Source organism: Numida meleagris, chromosome 1 (assembly GCF_002078875.1).
Source record: "Numida meleagris isolate 19003 breed g44 Domestic line chromosome 1, NumMel1.0, whole genome shotgun sequence".
NCBI classification, from domain to species: Eukaryota; Metazoa; Chordata; class Aves; order Galliformes; family Numididae; genus Numida; species Numida meleagris.
Window position 1 is genome coordinate 13,005,809 of NC_034409.1, and position 20,159 is coordinate 13,025,967.

Here is a 20,159-nt window from a genome sequence, read left to right on the forward strand (position 1 = left end):
GCATAAACACTAATGCTGATAGGAGCTGGGTGAGCTTTTAGAGGCACGCTTTTGGTCTGCAACTGATGTGTTATATGTGGGCAAGATTCGAGACTAGTGAAGTACTGGAAAAGAAGAAAACATGATTGGCTTTCTTCCATTTTTTTCTTTGAACTTGCTATTTTAAACTCTTCTGTACTTTGGTGGGAAATCACAGAGATTGCCACAGAATGCTTATTGTTTAAGGATTCAAAAATGCATTATTTCACAGAAGATGTTGCAAGGAAATGTGCATTACAACTTAGACCAAACATCTTATGTTGAGCTAAGAGAAATATTTAGAGGGGTTCAATATAACATGTTAGATTTGTTGCATTTCTGTCAGAACTAAAAGATCCAAGCCACTTGAGAGGATAAAGGAAAGCATTGTCTTGTTAGAAAAGCACTTTCACAATGCTGTGGCGGTATCGTGTTTGTAAAATACCTGTTATGAGAAGAGTCATTAAGCAGCAACAACAGCCAGCAAATGGCATGTAAAATAATTCAACTGTTTGCTTTTAGAATTAGATTTGTTATTATTTGAACTGGTGCAGCTTCTCTAAGCCTTCTCCTAGGTGACTGCTCTTCTCTATCACGAGATAGAGAGACACAATTAATGGAACAGCTACAATTATGTCATCATAACATCCACCACCAGTATGTCATAATTACAAAAGCGGGTGCCACTGTATTTGAGATTTCTGCTCCTGTGACCGAGCTGCTGAGGAAAAGATAGTGCTGCAGTGCTGCCCCTACCCCAAAAAGCTCACAGACCTGCAGCTCTATCTTGATGACATTTGTATAATGTAGATGTTGATGTTACAGAATAATTATATTTTATGATACTATTTATTATCTAATTATTAGTAACAGATGTGGACAGTGTAGTGCTGTAACACAATGGAAACCACAGCAATGACATTGGAGTAGTAAAGTCCTAGGCTACAACAAGTGAGGAGTTGCTCAAATGCAACAGCCATAGGCACAGAAACAAAGGAAAGAAGCTACTTACCTTCAAAAGGCCTCAGGCACACAGAGATCTCCAGCAAAACACCCTTACCTCCACTGCCAACCCTTCAATGAGCTCTGGGAAGGGATGGATCCTGGCTCCGCCCCTTCCTGTCACTCAGGCGCATTGCATGCATCTGAGCTCCCCTGGGTTGGCCCTGCTTTCCCACCAGGTGCTCAATCACTGCTTCAAGCTGTGACTTAGCATTTCCGCTACATGGAGTACATGCCCCCTATTGCTGAGTACAGTTTTTAAAAAAATTATGAAGGATTGTCAAAACAAATATGACAGAGTCCACTCTGTCACCTAGTTCGAAGTCATGGTCATTCTGCGTACTAAAACCCCATTTTTCCCATCATATAAGTAGCAGAATTTGATAGCTTCAATAATTGTTTTCGTTTTTAAGACTTCTGCTACCTTTAGGTGTGAGGAGAACATCTTAGTATTGAAAAAGAGAGAGAACAATTTTCCTTCTCCTATTGTAGTTACCTGCTCCCTAAGTTTTCTCATTCCACATACATATACACAGGAAGCCTTGCTGGTTATTGCTGTACCACGAAATACTACGTTGTAGGTAACCCTATTAGATTTCATCTAGACAAACAAGGAGAGAAAAGCAAGTCAGGCTCATGTGGACTAGGAATACAGACAGAGCATCTTTATACGTCTTCTGCTATGTACACAAAAAAGCCTAATTTCAAACGAGTAATTTGAAGACATGACTTTAAAAAAAATACAAAAAGTTCTGTCTGTCCCTTTGATGACAGCATAGACATGCCTGATTGCTCTGCTGGATCAAGGCCAGCGCTCAGCATCTTGCAGTATTGAGCTCCTTGCAAAGTTATTTAGTAACAGCCCCTTGCAAGAAGTCAAGTTCTTTCCAAAGAATTATACAGACAATACACTTAACTCAAACTCATTCATGCACTGGACATGTGTTGTATTATCCAGTCAAGAGACAGCACTGAAATGATCAGACACTCTCAGTCAACCAGGGGGACATTCCAGAGCCACAAAGGCTTCCATGCAGACGCAATGTCCAGTTGCAAGAACTCACCCGCAGTACTGAAATTTAGCTTCCCAAAACATCTAATACAATTGTTCTCTGCCTTTGCCTGAAGTAGGGCTTTTATACACTGTTCACTTATCCCTACAGAAGGGTTATGTGTATGTTAATAGCTCACTCTTCACATAACCAACATTTCCAGAAGAATTCACAAAAACTATTTCATGCTGATTTCATTAAACATACTTCTTCTGAGATCTCAATTTAAAAGGTTTGTTATCAATCAATTATTGGCTGTCAAAAGATGTTTCACTCAATTCATATTACAGAGGAAAACATACTAGTAGAAGAAAACTGTTGGAGTGTGTGTAATACATTTTATATTCTAGTCATGTTTTCAAAATTAAAGCATCTTGGGAAAAAGGGAAGAAAAAGCACCTCTTAGAATGAAACAAAGATTTATGTTCTTGAGCTAAAATACGGTCTGAAAAATAACCTTGAGGTTAAATTTCAGAGAGAACAAAACAAAATTCAAGAGAGAATTCTAAACACAATTACTGATAAACTGTATTGTAGATTGTGAATTGATGGTCTCATGCACAAAATAATGGGTACACTGTGCAGAAAGGGAAGAAAGTAAAATTTAATCTCTGCTTCTAGAATTGCCAAGTGAACATTTATAAGAAGGGAAGTAATCCTTACAGTGATTGTTTTATTATTTAGATAATACCAGCAGAAATGAATTTCATTTTCTTTCATGAAGAATGTGCCAGAGTTTGATGTGGAACACTGCCAAATTCTTAACAGAGTAGCCAAAGGCTATATTGAGTTGCCTTCTGCTATCATACACTACAAGTATGTGATATATTAAATTTGTATCAAACAAATAAAAATCCCAATTCAAATACTGTACCATCTTGCACTTTCTATTCTGATGCTATACAGTGTTGAAAGTTGCATTTTATGCTTTTCCTCATCTTTTGAATTGAGCCCAACTAACTTATCAATTGAATTATCATGTGCTTTTCTTTTTTAGCATATGTTCATGTACTCATTCTTCCTGGCTTCGCTGATTCTGCTTTTCCTGCATCTTTGCAGCATGACGAGTCTGAAATAGCAAATGGCCAGTTCTCTGCAAGATTGGAGAAAATGTTAAGCACTGGACATTCCTCTCATTTTAGTGGGCATTTAGGAGGATTGTCACTCTTCTACGATGGTATCAGACAATAAGAAAAATTGCAAGATGTTTGAATTTTACAAAGTTGCCTTTTCTACTCATACACTTCAGCAGTTTTCCCACTGTTGAGCAGCGAATTCACTATAAATTCTTGTCATGGACAAAGATACTGACTATTGACGGTGATGAGGATGAAGGACTAATTTTTCTTGATGTGGTAGCCGGTGCTTATGTTTAGGCAGCTGAGTTTGTCTGGGTGGGATACAGATCCAGACTAAAACCTTTAGGTGTCTATAGAAAGGGCTACATGGGAATTAGGTAGCTAATGATCCACTACAGTCAGTGAAAACCTAGGGTTTGATTCAGCTTCCTGAGCATGCCTGGAATAATTTGGGGTGTCCAAAGGAAACTACTAGAGCTAGAGAGATCTTCTAGACCTGCAGGTAAGTCCCTCTAAAGAAAACAGAATAAAGCTGGATGTCAGGCATTACATGCCTGCTGTTCCGTAACTGGATTACACCTTGACTATTAAGGGAAGTATAGATACTTGGTTCACTCATAGGTACCCATCTGAAGCTGAAACTGAAAAACCCTTTGAGGAGTTGAAATTGGTGCAGTCAGCTTGCGTTGTCTCTCATGGTTTTCTTCCTTTGCTTTGAACTCTTTTGAATATTCCCCAATCATAGTACACTTTGCACTAGAGCATAAAAATGTTTCTGAAAATACACAGAATTCTTCACTGGTCTTCTCTGTTTGCATTGTCACCACATTCAAAAGACAAAAGTAAGACAAAATAGCCAAGGAAACTGTAATTCTTCACAATCAGCTGTGTCTGTGTTGCTTGGGGTCATACTCAGAAGAGTCACAGTGATTCCATGCACAGTGTTTGATTTCACTGGGAATTAACAAGCACAGAAGATGAAGGAGGTAATCTGGGCACCACATCAAAATAGGACATGAGCAGAGCCAAGATCTGAATGAAACACTGGCTTGTGATTTTCAGAATGTTACACATAATGCTGATTGACATTACAACAATGCCTCTACCCAGGGAAGTGGAAAACATCGTGAAGGAACAATTAATGAGTTTTTTTTTTTTTGTCCACAGAGCATAAATTATAAGCAATATGGATACATGTCATATCAACCTTAAGTGCAAACAAGGACTGTTACTTTGTGCTCATGCAACCCTTGTCTCAGACAGGGCTATTGATACACCAGTAGCAAAAAGACTGATAATAAATACCACGCTTCACTCCTACCTTGCAATAAATGGCAGGGAGAGACTGAAATAGGGAGCTGGTGCTTCACAGAACGCCAGAGCCAAGGCCACCTAAACATTATGGTGTCCATGTGCATTACAACACATTCTTTAACTGACTGCAAATGTTTCAAATCATAGTGACAAACAGGATGCTATAAAAAATTATTTATTTGAACAATTCTGATTCCTCAGAAGAATGCAAGGAATAAAATCTATATGATCATATATTCAAAAGTTGAGTGATAACATAAATACAAGGGACCTTAGTTCTGATCCTTGCTGTTTTCTGTTTACCTTACATTTTTAATACCTGTATGTACTACCGCTGAGTATAGAGGAAACATAATCATGTACTTGGTTTTGAAGTTATTCCTCTGCATTTCTTTCATTTGAGGCTGGGTTGTGGGCTTTCTTTAAAAGTGAAAGAAAACAGTAAACACTGTCTTAAATGATTGTTTAGCAAAGTGGTTTACCAGGAGAATGTGACTTCTTCAGAAAATATATCCCCTTCCCACCCTAGTAAGAGGAATGCTATAGAAGACCATGTAATCTTCTCAAATGTTTATTCAATATTTCCATAATTCTTATCATGGGTTTTCTGTAAATGCTTTAAATAGGTAACCAAGCCTCTCAATCACAGTCTTTACATTCTGTAGTGTTTGTGCAGCATGATATTTCAAGTTCACACACTGGCACAGTTGCCAGCTCCTAGAAACAGGCTTGAACACATGGGCATAAAAAGACAAGTTCGGGAACAGGGTACTTAAAATTTCCCAGAAAGGAGTTGTTTCACCAGGTGACTGTGGGAAAAGGCATACACAAACAGAAAAAAACACATCTCCTTTCTTGAATCTTTCCTCCAAGTTTCTTTCAATAGCTCAGCTATCTGCCTCAGCACTGAGGTCCAGACTATGCCCAGGAGCTGTGATAGGAACCAACACTCTTGTTCCAGAAGTGATGTGCCAGTGCCATGCCTCAGTTCTCCTACCCTGTCTGCATAGGTAGACACTGCAACTGTGCTAATTAGGTGTTAGTATACAAGTCCAGTTCAGTCCAGCTTTGGCCAGCAGCTTTAAAATTATGTTTTAAAGATAAAAGATATCTAAACAGCTACATCATGCAAATTTAATCTTGCAAATTGATAAATACATTTCAAAAACTTTCACTGCTAATAGAGGTTGCAGTGAATATACGTATAGACAATTGGAATTATAAGATATCATAGAATCATAGAATCACAGAATCATAGAATCATAGAATCATAGAATCATAGAATGGCTTGGGTTGAAAAAGACATCAAAGATAATCCAGTCTCAACCCCCCTGCCAAGTGCAGGGTCGCCAGCCACTAGACCAGGCTGCCCAGAGCCACGTCCAGTCTGACCTTGAATGCCTCCAGGGACGAGGCATCCACAACCTCCCTGGGCAACCTGTTCCAGTGTGTCACCACCCTCTGTGTGAAAAACTTCCTCCTAATATCTAACCTGAATCTCCCCTGTCTCACCTTAAAACCATCCCCCCTTGTTCTATCGCTATCCACCCTCACAAACAATCGATCCCCCTCCTGTTTATACGCTCCCTTCAAGTATTGGAAGGCCACAATGAGGTCTCCCCGGAGCCTTCTCTTCTCCAAACTAAACAAGCCCAGTTCCATCAATCTTTCTTCATAGGATAGGTGCTCCAGCCCTCTGATCATCTTGGTCGCCCTCCTCTGCACTCGTCATTTGATGACTAGCAAAAAAAGCTATAAAAATACTTATTTTCCAAAGTAATTTCTATAGCAATCTACTCTATTCCAGCAGGAGTTGGAACTTCAGCAGTAAACCATGCTGATGCTCAAAACACAGTAGGCTTTTGAAATTTGGGTCAGCTTTATTACTTCCACAAACTAGACAGTTAAGCCATCTATAAACATATGGGCTTAACAACCTCAGATGCAACACTGCATATCACCCTGTCATTACCATCCCCACAGCAGGCTGGGGTTTAACTGGGTTAGGATGAGCTTAGAGAAACTGCAAACAGTAAGACCTAGCTGAAGGCTCATGAAGATAACGTTCTACAGATTTCCAACAATCAGAGAAATAACTTGTTAGCACAAAGGAGGGCTTTCTTTTTTGGAGGTAAGCAGTACTTACAGACCATGGAAATCTGCTTAGGAGCTCTTGGTGCTCAATGCTGTTTGAAGGAGTCCTAATTTACTGCTAAGAAAACTATTCTGTAACAAATGCTGCATTTTAGCTTGTATTTCCTCAGTTCATCTTGAAGTATCTGCAGTGAAGAATTACACTGAGACAAACCAGAGGGACTTTGCTTTTTGTTTTTCTCTTTAGTAGATTATTTTATAGAAGAGTGCTTCTAAATATTTATTCATCAGCCATAATAAGGTATTTGGACCAAAAAAAAGGCTAATAAGCAGCAGTTTGAACATAGAATGGTTTAGGTTGGAAGGGACCTTAAAGCTCACTGGCTCCAAGCCCTGCTGGCTGCCCCCCTCCAGCTCAGGCTTCCCAGGGCCCCATCCAACCCAGTCTTGAGTGCCTCCAGGGATGGGGCCCCACCGATTTCTAAGTAAAGAATTTCCTCCTAACATCTAACCTTGATTTTCCCTCTTTTAGTTTAAAACAGTTTCATCTTGTCCTATCATTATCCACCCATGAAAAAAAAAAACACTCTTTTGTGTTTCTAAGCTTCCTTTAAGTAATGGAAGTCCACAGTGAAGTCTCCCCAGAGCCTTCTCTTCTGCAGGCTGAACAAACCCAGCTCCCTCAGTCTGTCTTCACTGGTCACCTTTGACTGAGAAACATAGATGCAGTGAATGGGAGTTTTCCCAATGATGTCTGTAGGGTTATGACTTCCCTGTAGGGATTAAGTTTTTCTGTCATACTGGTATGACAAAGGGTACACCTTCAGTTTCTATCAAGTTGCTTGAGACTATCAAAAACTTAAGCAATATAATCTGTTAAATCTGCTTTAACAACTAAATGTGTCCTTGTTATTTCCATTCCCAAGCCTTCTCATTTAGGCACATTAGCAATAAATATGCTTCTGAGAGAACGTTTCAAAAAAAAGTAAGATAGGAATAATAACCAAGACTGAATGAGTGAGAAATTACACTTCAATATACTATTCAGAAAAAAAGAAGATAGCAAAATATTCCAGCTCTACACTTTCCTCACCCCAAACCAAGCCTTGATGTGTAGGATACCCATCTACATTAGAAGAGACAGGCTAGAATGCTCTCACTGACATTAACTTTTGTACGAATAACCCTAACTTGAGCCCTGAGCATTTTATCTTTCCTGCCCACGTGTCCATGCCCCTTCAGGAGTAGGTCAATAGCATGTCCATAAAAGCCCGCCATGCAGTTGCCCATGGAGATTTGCCTGGTGACCTTTGTCCAGCTCCTCCTGGGAAGTATCCAAGGAGAGGTGTCAGCATGGCAAAGCTTGCACTGCCAGAGCTGGCACTAATTAATGACCTTATTATCCATCTTGAGAGAGGTCAAAGACTAATGAGCTGATCTGAATGACAGATATTTGCAGCAGCATAGGAAGCTCTTAGCTCTGTCACACTGTTGGCAGAGCCCATAAATTATCACCCAGGTACCTTTGTGAATACCTTTATTTATGTTATATTTACTAGACAGGTAGTTGGTGTCAAGTGTTAAAAAGTCTTTTTAAGTTAATCTTCTGTGGAGGAGTGAGTGGAAGTGAACAAGGCAGAGGCAGTTCTCTGAAGTCCTTAAGTCAGAGAGCTGTGCAAGGCAGGCAGGCTAGCACAGCACAAAGCAATAGCTTTGTTTTCCACAGCCAGGGATTTAGTAGGAATGGGAAACTGTCCTGAGGTAAAGAGAGGAAAGATTTAGAATGGATATAAGGAAAAGATTCTTTTACAAGGGTTATGAAGTGCTGGAACAGGTTGCCCAGGGATGCGTGGATGCCCTGTCCCTGGAGACATTCAAAGTGAGGCTGGACAGGGCTCTGAGCACCTGATCTAGCTATCCATTGCAGGGGAGTTGGACTAGACAAGCTTTTAAGAGTCACTTCCAACTTAAATGATGCTATGATTCTATAATGTCCAAAAGAGTTCAGTGCTAACCTAACCTTGTTTCCACTGAAGCCAGTGATGAACATTCCATTGATTTTAAGATAGGCATGCACCTACTACCTCAAAAAATGTCCTTTTAAGTTCACTTACATGTGAATCAGCAGCCACAGCACTATTTGTATTACTGCAGAGCTGTCTATAAGCTTCAAACAGAAAAGCACTTGCACAAAAATATAGGCGTAACACGAAAGAAAGCAAGTAAGCAAGCGTATGACGAAAAGATGGACAGCTCACCTCATTTTCTCATGTACCTAAAAGAACCAAATTTAGTTGCTACAATTTGATCAATAAATTATCTATTTAAACAAGAATTACAAGGATACATAAAATTCAAATATTTTCCACCTTAAATATGTAGCTGACGGATTTCCTCAGGGCATGTACAACTATTTTGTGAGGCTAACTTTTCTGACACAGAATTCACACAAAACTGGTGGTATTTCCTCAAAAATTTCCTCAGATTTGACTTGTGTCAAGTAATGAATGGGAATCTTAAATAATGTAAATAGCTTATCTGGTACATTGTAGAAATTAATGGGAAACAAATACGTTCTCAAAAGTCTGTCACTCATCACAACTATTTGTTTCCCAATTTACCATTAGACATTTAGAAGAAAAAGAGAGCTAAAGATAAAAATGTCTTGGTATTGTCATTGCAGATAATAACCTACTGTAACAAAACAGGCAAAAAATTGCGCTGTGGAGGAAAGGGGAATATCAAAGACACAGATCAGTCAATCAACAGGCACTATGATCACTATCAGCAACTCCTATCCTTAAAGAAGGAAGGAACTCACTTTTTACTTTTTCCCATATATTAAACAATAGAATAACTTGCTTACACTGGGACACTTACCTGCAGCTTCCCAAATAGAAAGGAAAGAATACTCACTGAGAGCAAGATTTGTTGGGACAAGCAGGGCAGTCACCAAAGTGGACAGAAGGTCTCACACAGAAATTTTGTGACCATTAACTTCTCTAACTAGGGAGCACCATGGCTTTTTGTCTGTGAATGGGTCAAGGTTGAAGTATTTTCTACTTTTAATTCTATATATATTTTTTAATCTCATATCTGATCTACCAAAATTCGGAGAGAAGCAATTAGAAAATAATTTAAGTAATTAATTAAGTAAGTAATAATTCAAATATAGTAATATATGTATTGTAATAATTGATATTAAGCTCTGTAGTTTGTGGGTACTCAATAAAGTACTAAATCATCATATGATAACTTGGATCTTTAAAAAAATTACCAAAAAAAATCGGTGAGAGTAACCTTTTTTTCTGAGGTTGTAAACTAGCAGAAATAAGCATAAGTTAAAATGTTTTTCACCAGTAACTGTTAATATTTGAATACGAGTACTGTTGACTGTGCTTTATGCTGAAGCTTACAATCTGAACAATATGATGAGAACCTGTGAGTTTCTAACTCTTATTAAATGCAACGAGTAAAAAAAAAATAGGTCAGTGCAAATGTGCTGTATACTGAAAAGTTCACTGATATGACTAATAACTAAGTGGAATCATTTTCTATTGAAATGCTAGTCTTGATGCACTTGTGCCTTATTTTTCTGATGGTGTGCTACATTATAGAACACTGTCTCCTTCTTATATGTTTTGAAATAGAAAGTCCTAATATGCACAGAAACTCATCAACCAGGAAGAACTCCACAGTTTTACTTCCTATGAAAGACCACTCTTTGCAGGACCCACTCCTTGGTGCAAGTATAAGGTCCTAGTGAAAATGGGTTAAGATCATTTCTTTGTCTCCAAAATGGTTATAGTCTCCAGCTATAGGAACCATATATGCTCTGTATATACGTACATGAAGTTCACGCAGCCTGTCCCTGCAGGTGGAGCAATCCAAACAAAACTGAGATTGGTGGTTGGGAGATGGCTCACGTGTGATGCGACCACACTGCACATGAACTGATTTCCAAACTGGTGGTCAGACATAATTCCTACAAGAAAGACACAGGGGAGATAAACAGTAACACATGTTAATGGCTCTTTGCATGGTGCTAACAGACAGAGTAATACATCTACCATGTGTTTCATCATGGCAATATGCAATGCGAAAAGCCAAGAGTATGCCACAGAGCAATTAGAATTAATGCCAATGAAAACATTGGAGCTGGCCTTTGCTTGAGCCAAGGCTGACTTTGGCTCCGTGTACTTGCTATCATTATTCTTCATGAGACCAATACCAGAGGAATTATTTGCATTTTTAAAGGAGGGAGTTGGACTGCAGCTGCTGTAAATCAGTGTTACTCCATTAACTGATTTACATACATTATCGATCTAAAGGAAAATAAAATCTGAAGGAGAAATCTCGTGTTTTAATTAGCAAAATAAAGCTGATAGAGAAAGGTGTTATCTTTTAGTAGACAGGCACATCTACTTGGAAAAAAGCAGATGAGCTTTTGTTTCATGAACTCTTCTGATCTGAAATAAAAGCAGCAACCTTCAACAGCTTTACCAGTATACACTCCTTTGAATTTTTTTTTGAATCAGCCTTTAATATATGGATGAATGTAAATGTCTTCCGTTAATCATCCTCTCTGGAATTCACTCCAGTTCATCATTAGATAAAAGAACTGTATTTTTTTAACGAAACTAACAAAAAAAAAAAAAAAAAAAAAAAACCACAACACCCCCCCAACAACACCAAAACCACAACAATAATGACATCAGACTTCTTCCCCCTCAGAGCCCCTCTGTAGTTTCCTACAAATCAGTGCAAACATGGTTGTTTGTTTAACACCCCCAGACACAAAGTCAGGTAGTCTTACTTGATGGATTGCTACACCTTTAATCCCAGCACATTAAACAATAAATGCTGAAACTATTATTTTGAATGCACTTATTAGAAGGAAATGCCTTTTTCCCAGTGACTTCAAATATTGAACCTTCAGCTCAGAGAATACTTACATGGGCTAAAACATTACTAATAGGATCAGAGGAAGAGCAAATGGTAGCAGGTACCTCCATGCTCTAAAAGGTGACTGTTAGCTGTTGTGTTGCTCGGAAAGTTTATGGTGGTTGAATTTGAGGAACAATTTCTTCTCAGAAAGAGTGGTGAGGCACTGGCGCAGGCTGCCCAGGGAGGTGGTGGAGTCACCATCCCTGGAGGTGTTCAAGAAAAGGGTGGATGTCGCACTGAGTGACATGCTCTAGAGCAGTCAGAGGCATGGGCTGGTGGTTGGACTAGATGATCCTAGTGGTCTTTCCAACCTTAATGATTCTATGAATCTGTGATTTCTTACATTTCCTTGCTGTAGTTCAAACAACAGATAAATAAGCCTTATCTTTGCCTCTCAGAATCCTCAACAGTTTTTGATGGCTGTTCTTATGAAATGCAAACCTAGCAGTTCCTCTTAAACCCTTGCTCTTAAAACCCTACTCTTAAACCCTTCCACAGTGAAGGAGTTTGCCCACAGAAGCCCTTCACTGCAGAGGCAGATGAACCTGCATGCACCACTCCTCCTGTGCCTCCCCAGAGGCTGCTAAAGCAGTGGGGAGGGGCTTTGTGAAGAAATCACTGAGTGTTTTATAGATCAAATGCAACATCTGAAATCCCACTCGGGCTAGTGTGAGCCATAGCTCAGGTTATATATATTGTTTATTTGGGGGGCTATTAAATTCTAAACCTGTTTCAGTTTAGGGGGAGAAATGAAGCCACAGTGAGTATAAATAATCTGTCCCAGGGGTGACAGGAGGGATGGGTGATGGCAGCGATGGCTGAACCTTTTACAAATGACCACAGCCTTCACATGCAGGCTTTTTCAGTTAGTTCACTACTGATGCATACATGAGGTATTCTATCATTCAGGCTGTTACACAGCTCAGCTCGAATTCCCTACAAATGGAATCAAAGAATCATGGAATCATGGAATGATTTGGGTTGGAAGAGACTTAATAATCATCTAGTTCCAAGCGCCTGTCATGGGCAACTCCCATTGAGTTGGGATGGCCACAGAGAAGGCTCAAGATTCTCTGGGTGGGAGCCTCATTTCTGGAGAGTGGTGGTAGGGAAGCCCGGGCAGATGGAGTTTTACTGTTTCACCCTAGGTTATTGCAAGATAGCAGGTGCATATGGACTTTGACCATCTCTTGTAAGCCTATACTAATATTTTAAGCTTTTATTTGCCTTCCTTGACTAATTGGGGTGGAGGCATTGTCAAAGAAACCAGCTTGTCTTGTCCCCAGGAGTTTATCCCGAAAAGACATACAGAGACAGATGTGTCCAAAAATACACTCAGGGACATGCCTTGCAGAATGGGTGGTATTTAGGCACTGTTTTGCTTTGCCAAGAGCGAAAGATGACAACTCTGTTTCTTTCCCAAAGCTATGGGTCTCGGACTTCTCTCTCTGAAATTTTGGCGATACTCAGTGACTTAGCAGTGTGGGACTAGCTCTCCAGGACCCATGTAGAGTGCCAGCTCACACATAGCAGCATCCCTGACTGCTTAATGGGAAATGGAGCCAGCTAAAGGCTCCATTTAAAAGCTAAAGGCAGGTTAATTAAATAACTGACATTTTGAGGAGAGAAACAGGAACAGCATTTCAGTCTGAAGCAGTCTCCCTTTCTCCAGAGCCAGCCAGATACAAGAGAAGACAAAGACTGCCCTACCCACATCCCACAGCCAGGAACAGGCACACCAGCTTGGGAAATGTGACTGTTTTCCTTGGCAGCATCTTGTGAGTTAATGAATTCCCTAGGTTTCAAGGCAGTAGACTGCAAAAATGCGTCTAATACATCAAACACGTACAACATCTGTGGAGAATTTCTTTTCCCTTTGATTTACAGTTTATAAAAAGAACAACTAGGCAGTGACTAGAATAAATTCTAAACAATGAAAAAAACCTCATTCAGAATTTTTAAAGACAAAAAAGTCAATGAATTGCAGAGAGAATACTCAGCATTCTGTGTTATCGTTGTATCAGTATTTTAGCATTATATTTTATTAATAATTTATCATGGTAATTTCTACAGTAAAAAACTACCACTCCTTATCTGTTGGACTGCTACTGGGTATGTCAACTCCACTTTGGAGTTCAATGTTGTTAGAACATTTCATGAAAATGAAGTATTAATGCTTCAAAGAAAGACAGAGATGCTTAAAAAACCTTAATCTAACTGACTGAGACTTAAAACCAAAAGATTCATGCTGAAAAGGGGAACATGAAAACAACAAACCATAAAAATGTAGAAGATAGAGCAATGCAATTGATACCAAGAATTTATTTTAAAAAGGAAAAAAAAAAAGAAAAATGGTGCTATTTCCTCTTCTGGCTATCAGCTTTCTTGTAGCACCCTGCTATGGAAAGCAGCACTTCCCTTCTCCTTCATTCCCCCTCCAACCAGGCAAGCTGCTTCCCAGGCTGAATGCAAGGCCCAAAACAAATCTAAGGACAAATGTGAAACAAGGTTCTTCCATTAAAAAAACAAACTGAGACAACCCTGGTTATATAGCAGCTCTCAGAACAAATGTGTGTCTTGCATGTACCTCAGAGCATGCCTTATGTTAAGGTATTTGGCTCAGATCCACATTGTCCTATGGACCTCTCTCGCCACGTCTTGTTGGCCAGTGCTGCCAAATCCATTCAAGTCTGGTATTTAAAAAAGTAATAATCTTAAGGTAACATTTTAAGATCTGTCTGTATAAAACTCTCTAAAACCTTTTGGAAATAACCAAATGTTGCCAGGTCACTTAATACCGAAATGTTCAAAGGCTTGTTACTGTCATATATCCACAGGTCTGAAGCGTGCTACATGCAAAGACACCATTAGCATCTCTTGGAAAGCCTTTTCCCTTGTTTTTCTGGTGTACATTCATCATACTGAGGTGTTCCAGGCACCTGCACTTTCCAGGTACTCCTTCCCCTAAAATTTCTGAGTCTTTAGGAGTCCCAGTAAATTCATTCCAGTCCCAGACATGTTTTGCACCTGTGAACAACACTGCTGGGAGAGGAACTAGACGTGCCCTCTCAAGGTTTAACTCAGCAGCTGTTTTTATTGTGTAAATTTTCAAAAATATGCTTAGCACTATTCAACCCACTCTTTAGAGTCACTGAATGAAAAAGCCTCTATGTGAAGAGGTAGATCAAATACAAGGAATCCAGACATGGAGAAAACTTTTTGAATGGAGAATCTTATGTGAAGTCAGATGACGAGTTCATTGCTTCAATCTTTGCATGTGAAAAATTGTTCTTCTGGTAATCAGTCACTAGTAGAGTGTTGGTGCTAATTCAGGGAATTATTATGCGTCTTTCATAAGGTGGTATGCAGGAAGGTGAACAAGATATGGAGACGCTGTTTTAGTGGCCAATAGACATCCGAGCACAAGGGCAGTTCCTCAGTTCTTGACAACTTTAACCTTGGTGTGAGCCTTTCCCAAAAGAGGAGGGAAAGAGGATAGGAACTGTTCTCTCAGTTGTATCTCTGGAAACAAAAGACAGTCTTTTCTTCTGGCAGGGCTTGGGAAGCATCCAATGGTGCAGACAAATGCAGTAAAATTAACATTCTTTTCTGCTTCCTAAATCTGAGAAATGTGTATTCATAATAATTCTGACTTACATGTTGTAACTACATAAGGTTTCTTATTTAGAAAGCAGTTTCCTAAACTAATAATTTACACAAGTATCTCATCTGCATGTCAAAGTCCTCAGCTTAACATCCATGGTAAGTCTCAACAGGATTTCCTGCACTGAACCAGTGGTAGGTAGCCAGCTATTTCTTATTTGTTGTAAGAACTGAGGTAGCAGAGAGGGTTAATGTTAAATACAGGTGTAAGATGAATGACTACAATTTGATTTTGCTCCCTCTAAATTGATTATCTGCTACACATTTCCATTTTCAAAGTAATGCATAAGGGTGACAGTAAAATGCCAAACATAAAATATTTATGAAATACCAAGAAAATAATGCTTTAAGTGCCAAGTCACTCCAGGATCTTTGGGAAAGTAATAATTCCTGATTTGTAGATAATAAAAATAGACATCTTCAAATGATATTTCATAATACAAAGGAAGGACCCGTGCCTGCAGGACAGGTCCTTAGGACACCCCTGGGCAATCTGATCTAGTGGCTGGCAACCCTCCCCATGGCAGGGGGGTTGGAGCTCAAAGACCTTAAAGGTCCCTTCCTACCTAAGCCATTCTGTGATTCTATGACACCTCAGAATCAGGCTCCTCCAGAACCAGGCTCCTTCTGGAGGTCAAGGGAGAGCCCCGCACCTCTCCCCATCATTTGGGAGCAAAAGAGGCTGTGCAGCAGCTGAGCAGCGAGCTGTCAAACCTGAATTCACAGCCGTCTAAGTGCAGGCCCTACGGAAATTTTTAGGCTAGAATCTGTGTACTGAATGTATACAGGCACTGAGTCCACTTCACAGCTGCCGGAGCTGCAGATTTCAGACTATGTTTCCAGAGCCAGGCACCTCCCTTTCTCCTAATGTCTGTTTGGATGTTTAAAGGACCTTTCTGATCCTTACCTGCAAAACACACATAAAAACAAAATATGTGTTTTCCCCAAATGCTCTAGCAAGCGAAGCAATGGGTTATTTTTAGTTGCTGGAAGAATATTTCAGCGATGTCTTTAAACTATTCTGAAACCCTTTCAGGATTCTGAAGTAAGTTCTAAAGCTCTGTGTAGAAGAATAGGTAGGAAGAAAATCAAATATATATATATGTACTTATATGCATGTGTTTAAGAAAACCATCAGCAGTTTGCACTTAAAAGGATGACTGGGAGTAAAGAATTACCTGGAGTTGGCAACTATCCCGTTGTTTCTAAAAGATGAATACACATACGCAATTATGAGCTCATTCTGTGACCCGTACAGAAGGCAAGCAGCCTTCTGTATGCAGCTGAACTACCCACACAAGTCCCTTGAAAGTGAGTAATGGTGCAGAATCTGGCCCTAAGTGAGCTGTGCTCACCGAGCTAAAAGATGAAGTTGCCGATTGATTTTTTTTGATTGATTTCATTCTGCTTCACAGGAAAAACACATCTTGTTTGATAGCAACAGACTGCTAAAGCACTTGGTGGCCCCTGTGATCAGTTAAGGGTCAGGGTGATTTGATAAATTATTAAAGAGCACAAAGAAAGAAAAGATCATGAGCTATGGTCTTCCACCAGTAATATATTGCCTTCATCTTTCTTGAAGTCATGCACGTATTTAACTATTATTATTACTGCTTCATCATTAAATAATGGATTGTTTCATCCTATGCAATGCTGGGGAAAATACCATCCACAAAGTAGAAAAAGAATGAATAACCATATCACAACTTTATAAAGGCTGTCAATAAAATCCTAAACTCCTTTTGTGGTCAGGAGCCAAGTGGAGCCTGAATGCAGTGAACTGACCCCCCTGGGGCTCTGCTGTGCTGAGCAACTGGGGATGGAAGTATTTATTTTACAAAATTTTGAATGTATTTTCTTTGTAGTCCTGAAAACAACAATTTTCTGCAAGTTCACATTTGAATTACTTTCACAATTTGGGATCCAGGTCAGGATGATTTAGATGCCAGCAAGCATAGTGCTTTATGTTCATGTTTTTTGAGTACTTCTCAAAGGGAGCACTTCACTTATCATGCAAGTTTGCAGGAATTAGCCTCTAATATACAGATTTACAAAATTTGCTCTGAAAGGGAGATTTTTTTTTTTGCTTAATCTTTCTTTTAATGTTCTATTTTTAAGAGATTGTTAATCAAAACTTTTGAGCAGCCTTTTGTTAGAAGCCACTTAAGGGTATAATTTCATCTCTGGGATTTATGAGCGCCAGTCTCATTAAACCTAACTGAGGTTACACATATGGAAATTCTGGTGCATGGGGAGGAGAATATCCCCTTTCATTTGCATAATTCCCCAGGAGGCTGAATGAGTCCCTTGTGTAGCAATGGGCTGCGAGAAAGCAAGGGTGGAGGTGCAGCCTCTGGGTGGGTCTGGGTGGTGTTAGAGGGGGGGAAGAGGGCAATTTACAGCTGAAGCCCAAGTGTTCCACAGAGACCAACACGGGACTAAGTGCTCCAAGGCAAGTAGATTTAGTAACAGTAAACAGGGACCAGCAGTAGTATAAATAGAAAATGCTAATAAGCTTCTGTGTTGCTGAAATATAGAAGAAAAACCTCTTCTCAAAGGCTTGAGCCAAAATCTATTTTAAATGTTCACTAACAGCTCTAGCACGTTTTATAATAGTAACTTTTGTATTTTTCTTTATAGAAACTGTTAGGCTGATACCTTCATCCCGTACTAGCTTTTCAAAGGTCTATTTTAGCAGTGCATTCCAGCTTACCCTCTTGCAGAAGAGCAGCTGTCCCTGCTTTGCACCTGCTCTTTTTTTCATCTCTTTTTGTGTTTGGTTGGTGAGTGTCCCATCCATACAGGCAACTCCTGTACAACTTCCCACAACTACTGCATTGCTCTGAATCTTTCCACTCCACAAACCTCAGTACATGTCCCAGGAGCCATCGGACACAGTGCTGGATTGGGTTTGTGTCAGTGACTGATGTGACAAGGGACCACTGTGCTGAAGTGTCATACATTGCTCCCACCAGGCTCATTCCCAGGGCTGTGTGACAATTCATGAAGGCAGCACTGGAGATACTGAAAATGCTCTAAATTTGCCCTAGTAGTAATGAAACTGCAAACTGATAGAACCACCCTGACCTTCTTACAAAGAGCCCCACACTGACCAGACCTTCCCACTTCATGGCCAAGGTAACATCCAATGGAACATCGCTGTGCAACAGCAAGATGACAGCTACACACCTCAATACCAATGTAACCGCCCAACATTCATTTATAACATGCATAAATTCTGGTTATGTCTACAATGCAGTAATCCTTAACAAAGCATTATCTTCCAGAAAAAAAATCTTCACATCGGAGTCCCGCTGTGCTAGGCCAAGTGATTTCCATAGGACAACACCCAATCTCTGGCTGTACTGTTGATGGTGACACATCCCGATGTCCTGGTTGTTTTTCCATAGCCTAGTGTGACTAATTGGGATAATGGCTTCAAGGTTTTAGCTACAAAACCCTAAGACTCTTTTTAATTTATTTTTAATGAATTTAATAGTTGCTAGCAGCAGTTTGCCTTGTAATGCATTTCCTCCTTTTTGATCCTTTGCCTGTAGACATCTTCTGCATGTGCCCACATTACCGTCACTGTCTCAGTCACTGAAGGGTGCACTCAGTGTCTGTATCTTCTTTGCACTGTCCCTAATTATACTTTCTATCTCTGTTATTGACATAAGCAGTGAACTCTGATGTTTAAAATTGATAGTTTCCTCCAAAGCAAATTATATCAGTCAAACCAATCAATAAGGATGCCTTCATAATGAACCCACAGGGACCTCCATGGAAATTGTTCTCCAGATGGAGAATTTATCATTTGCAGACACCATTTCTTGCTTTGCAGTGATGCTATTATGCAAATTGTTTTCTTCTATTCCACAATTCCTTATCCAGATATCTGAAAGTGAACCTGTAAGTATGAATTGTGCACAGGAACCCCGATATGTCCCTCACCAGTGAGAGACTCTCCAGGTTCCCCATCTCCATAAACAATTTTAAACTAAAAGATAGGAGATTTAGGTAAGATGTTAGGAGGAAATTCTTTACTCAGAGGGCAGTGAGGCCCTGGCACAGCTGCCCAGAGAAGCTGTGGGTGCCCCATCCCTGAAGGCACTCAAGGCTGTGTTGGATGGGGCCCTGTGCAGCCTGAGCTGGTGGGGGGCAGCCAGCCCATGGCAGGGGGTTGAGACTTAGTAGGCTTTAAGGCCCTTCCCAACCCAAACCATTCCATGATTCTATGACTCCCTCTGGGCTTGCAGCTCAGCAAGGACTGTGTGCTGGAGCTACACATCCACATGGGAAGAGCTGGCTACAACCACAGAATAATATGGTTTTATCTTGTTATGCATAAAAACCAACAGCCACTACAGTATCTACAGTGTGTAAATACCAGCCATAGTGTCTGCAGCACTCTGTGAAGAGCAGGACTTGCTGGGAGCCAAATGAGTCAACAAATGCACTTCACTGAGTAGTTCAGCAATGACACAAGAGATGGTTTTGTGGGTTGTGTGAATGAATTCAGTGAAAATTGCCAATCTCCAGGAGTTCTTTCTTTGAAATTATGCTGAGATTCAGCACCACTGGCTAAAAGCTACCACTATCAATGCCCAGATCACATTAACCACGGATGGAAGTACAGTTCTGCCCACTGAGTGCACACTCCAAAAACATTCTGACACTAGCCAAAACCTGCTGGGTTCACCTCTATATAATGACAAATCTATTAGAGCCACAGCTTTGAGCAGCAAGCAAGGTGTCCCCTCCATGCTGGGGATGCTTGGGAATAGAAATCGAAAACATCAGACTGTACCAGAGCACATGCATTTCTGCAGTCTGCAGCCCTCCTGGCTGAGCAGTGTCACCTCACTGCTACCAGGCCAGTGCATGGGGGGAACATCTTTTGACAGGAGCAGAAATGTTGACACACAGCTGCTCTCTAAGGCAGAAGGTTGAAAGTCGAAGTGCTTTCTTGTTAGATACTTATCATAGAATC

At 40.1% G+C, this 20,159-nt stretch overlaps 1 protein-coding gene across 2 annotated transcripts in view; it reads right to left on the reverse strand.

The window, feature by feature from the left end:
* RELN (reelin) overlaps positions 1 to 20,159 on the reverse strand; it is a 272,240-nt gene that overhangs the window by 185,352 nt on the left and 66,729 nt on the right. For both annotated transcript variants that reach the window (XM_021384542.1, XM_021384541.1), the window contains exon 3: positions 10,409 to 10,544. In XM_021384542.1, coding sequence (XP_021240217.1) covers positions 10,409 to 10,544 — 136 coding nt within the window. The remainder of the gene's footprint in view (positions 1 to 10,408; positions 10,545 to 20,159) is intronic.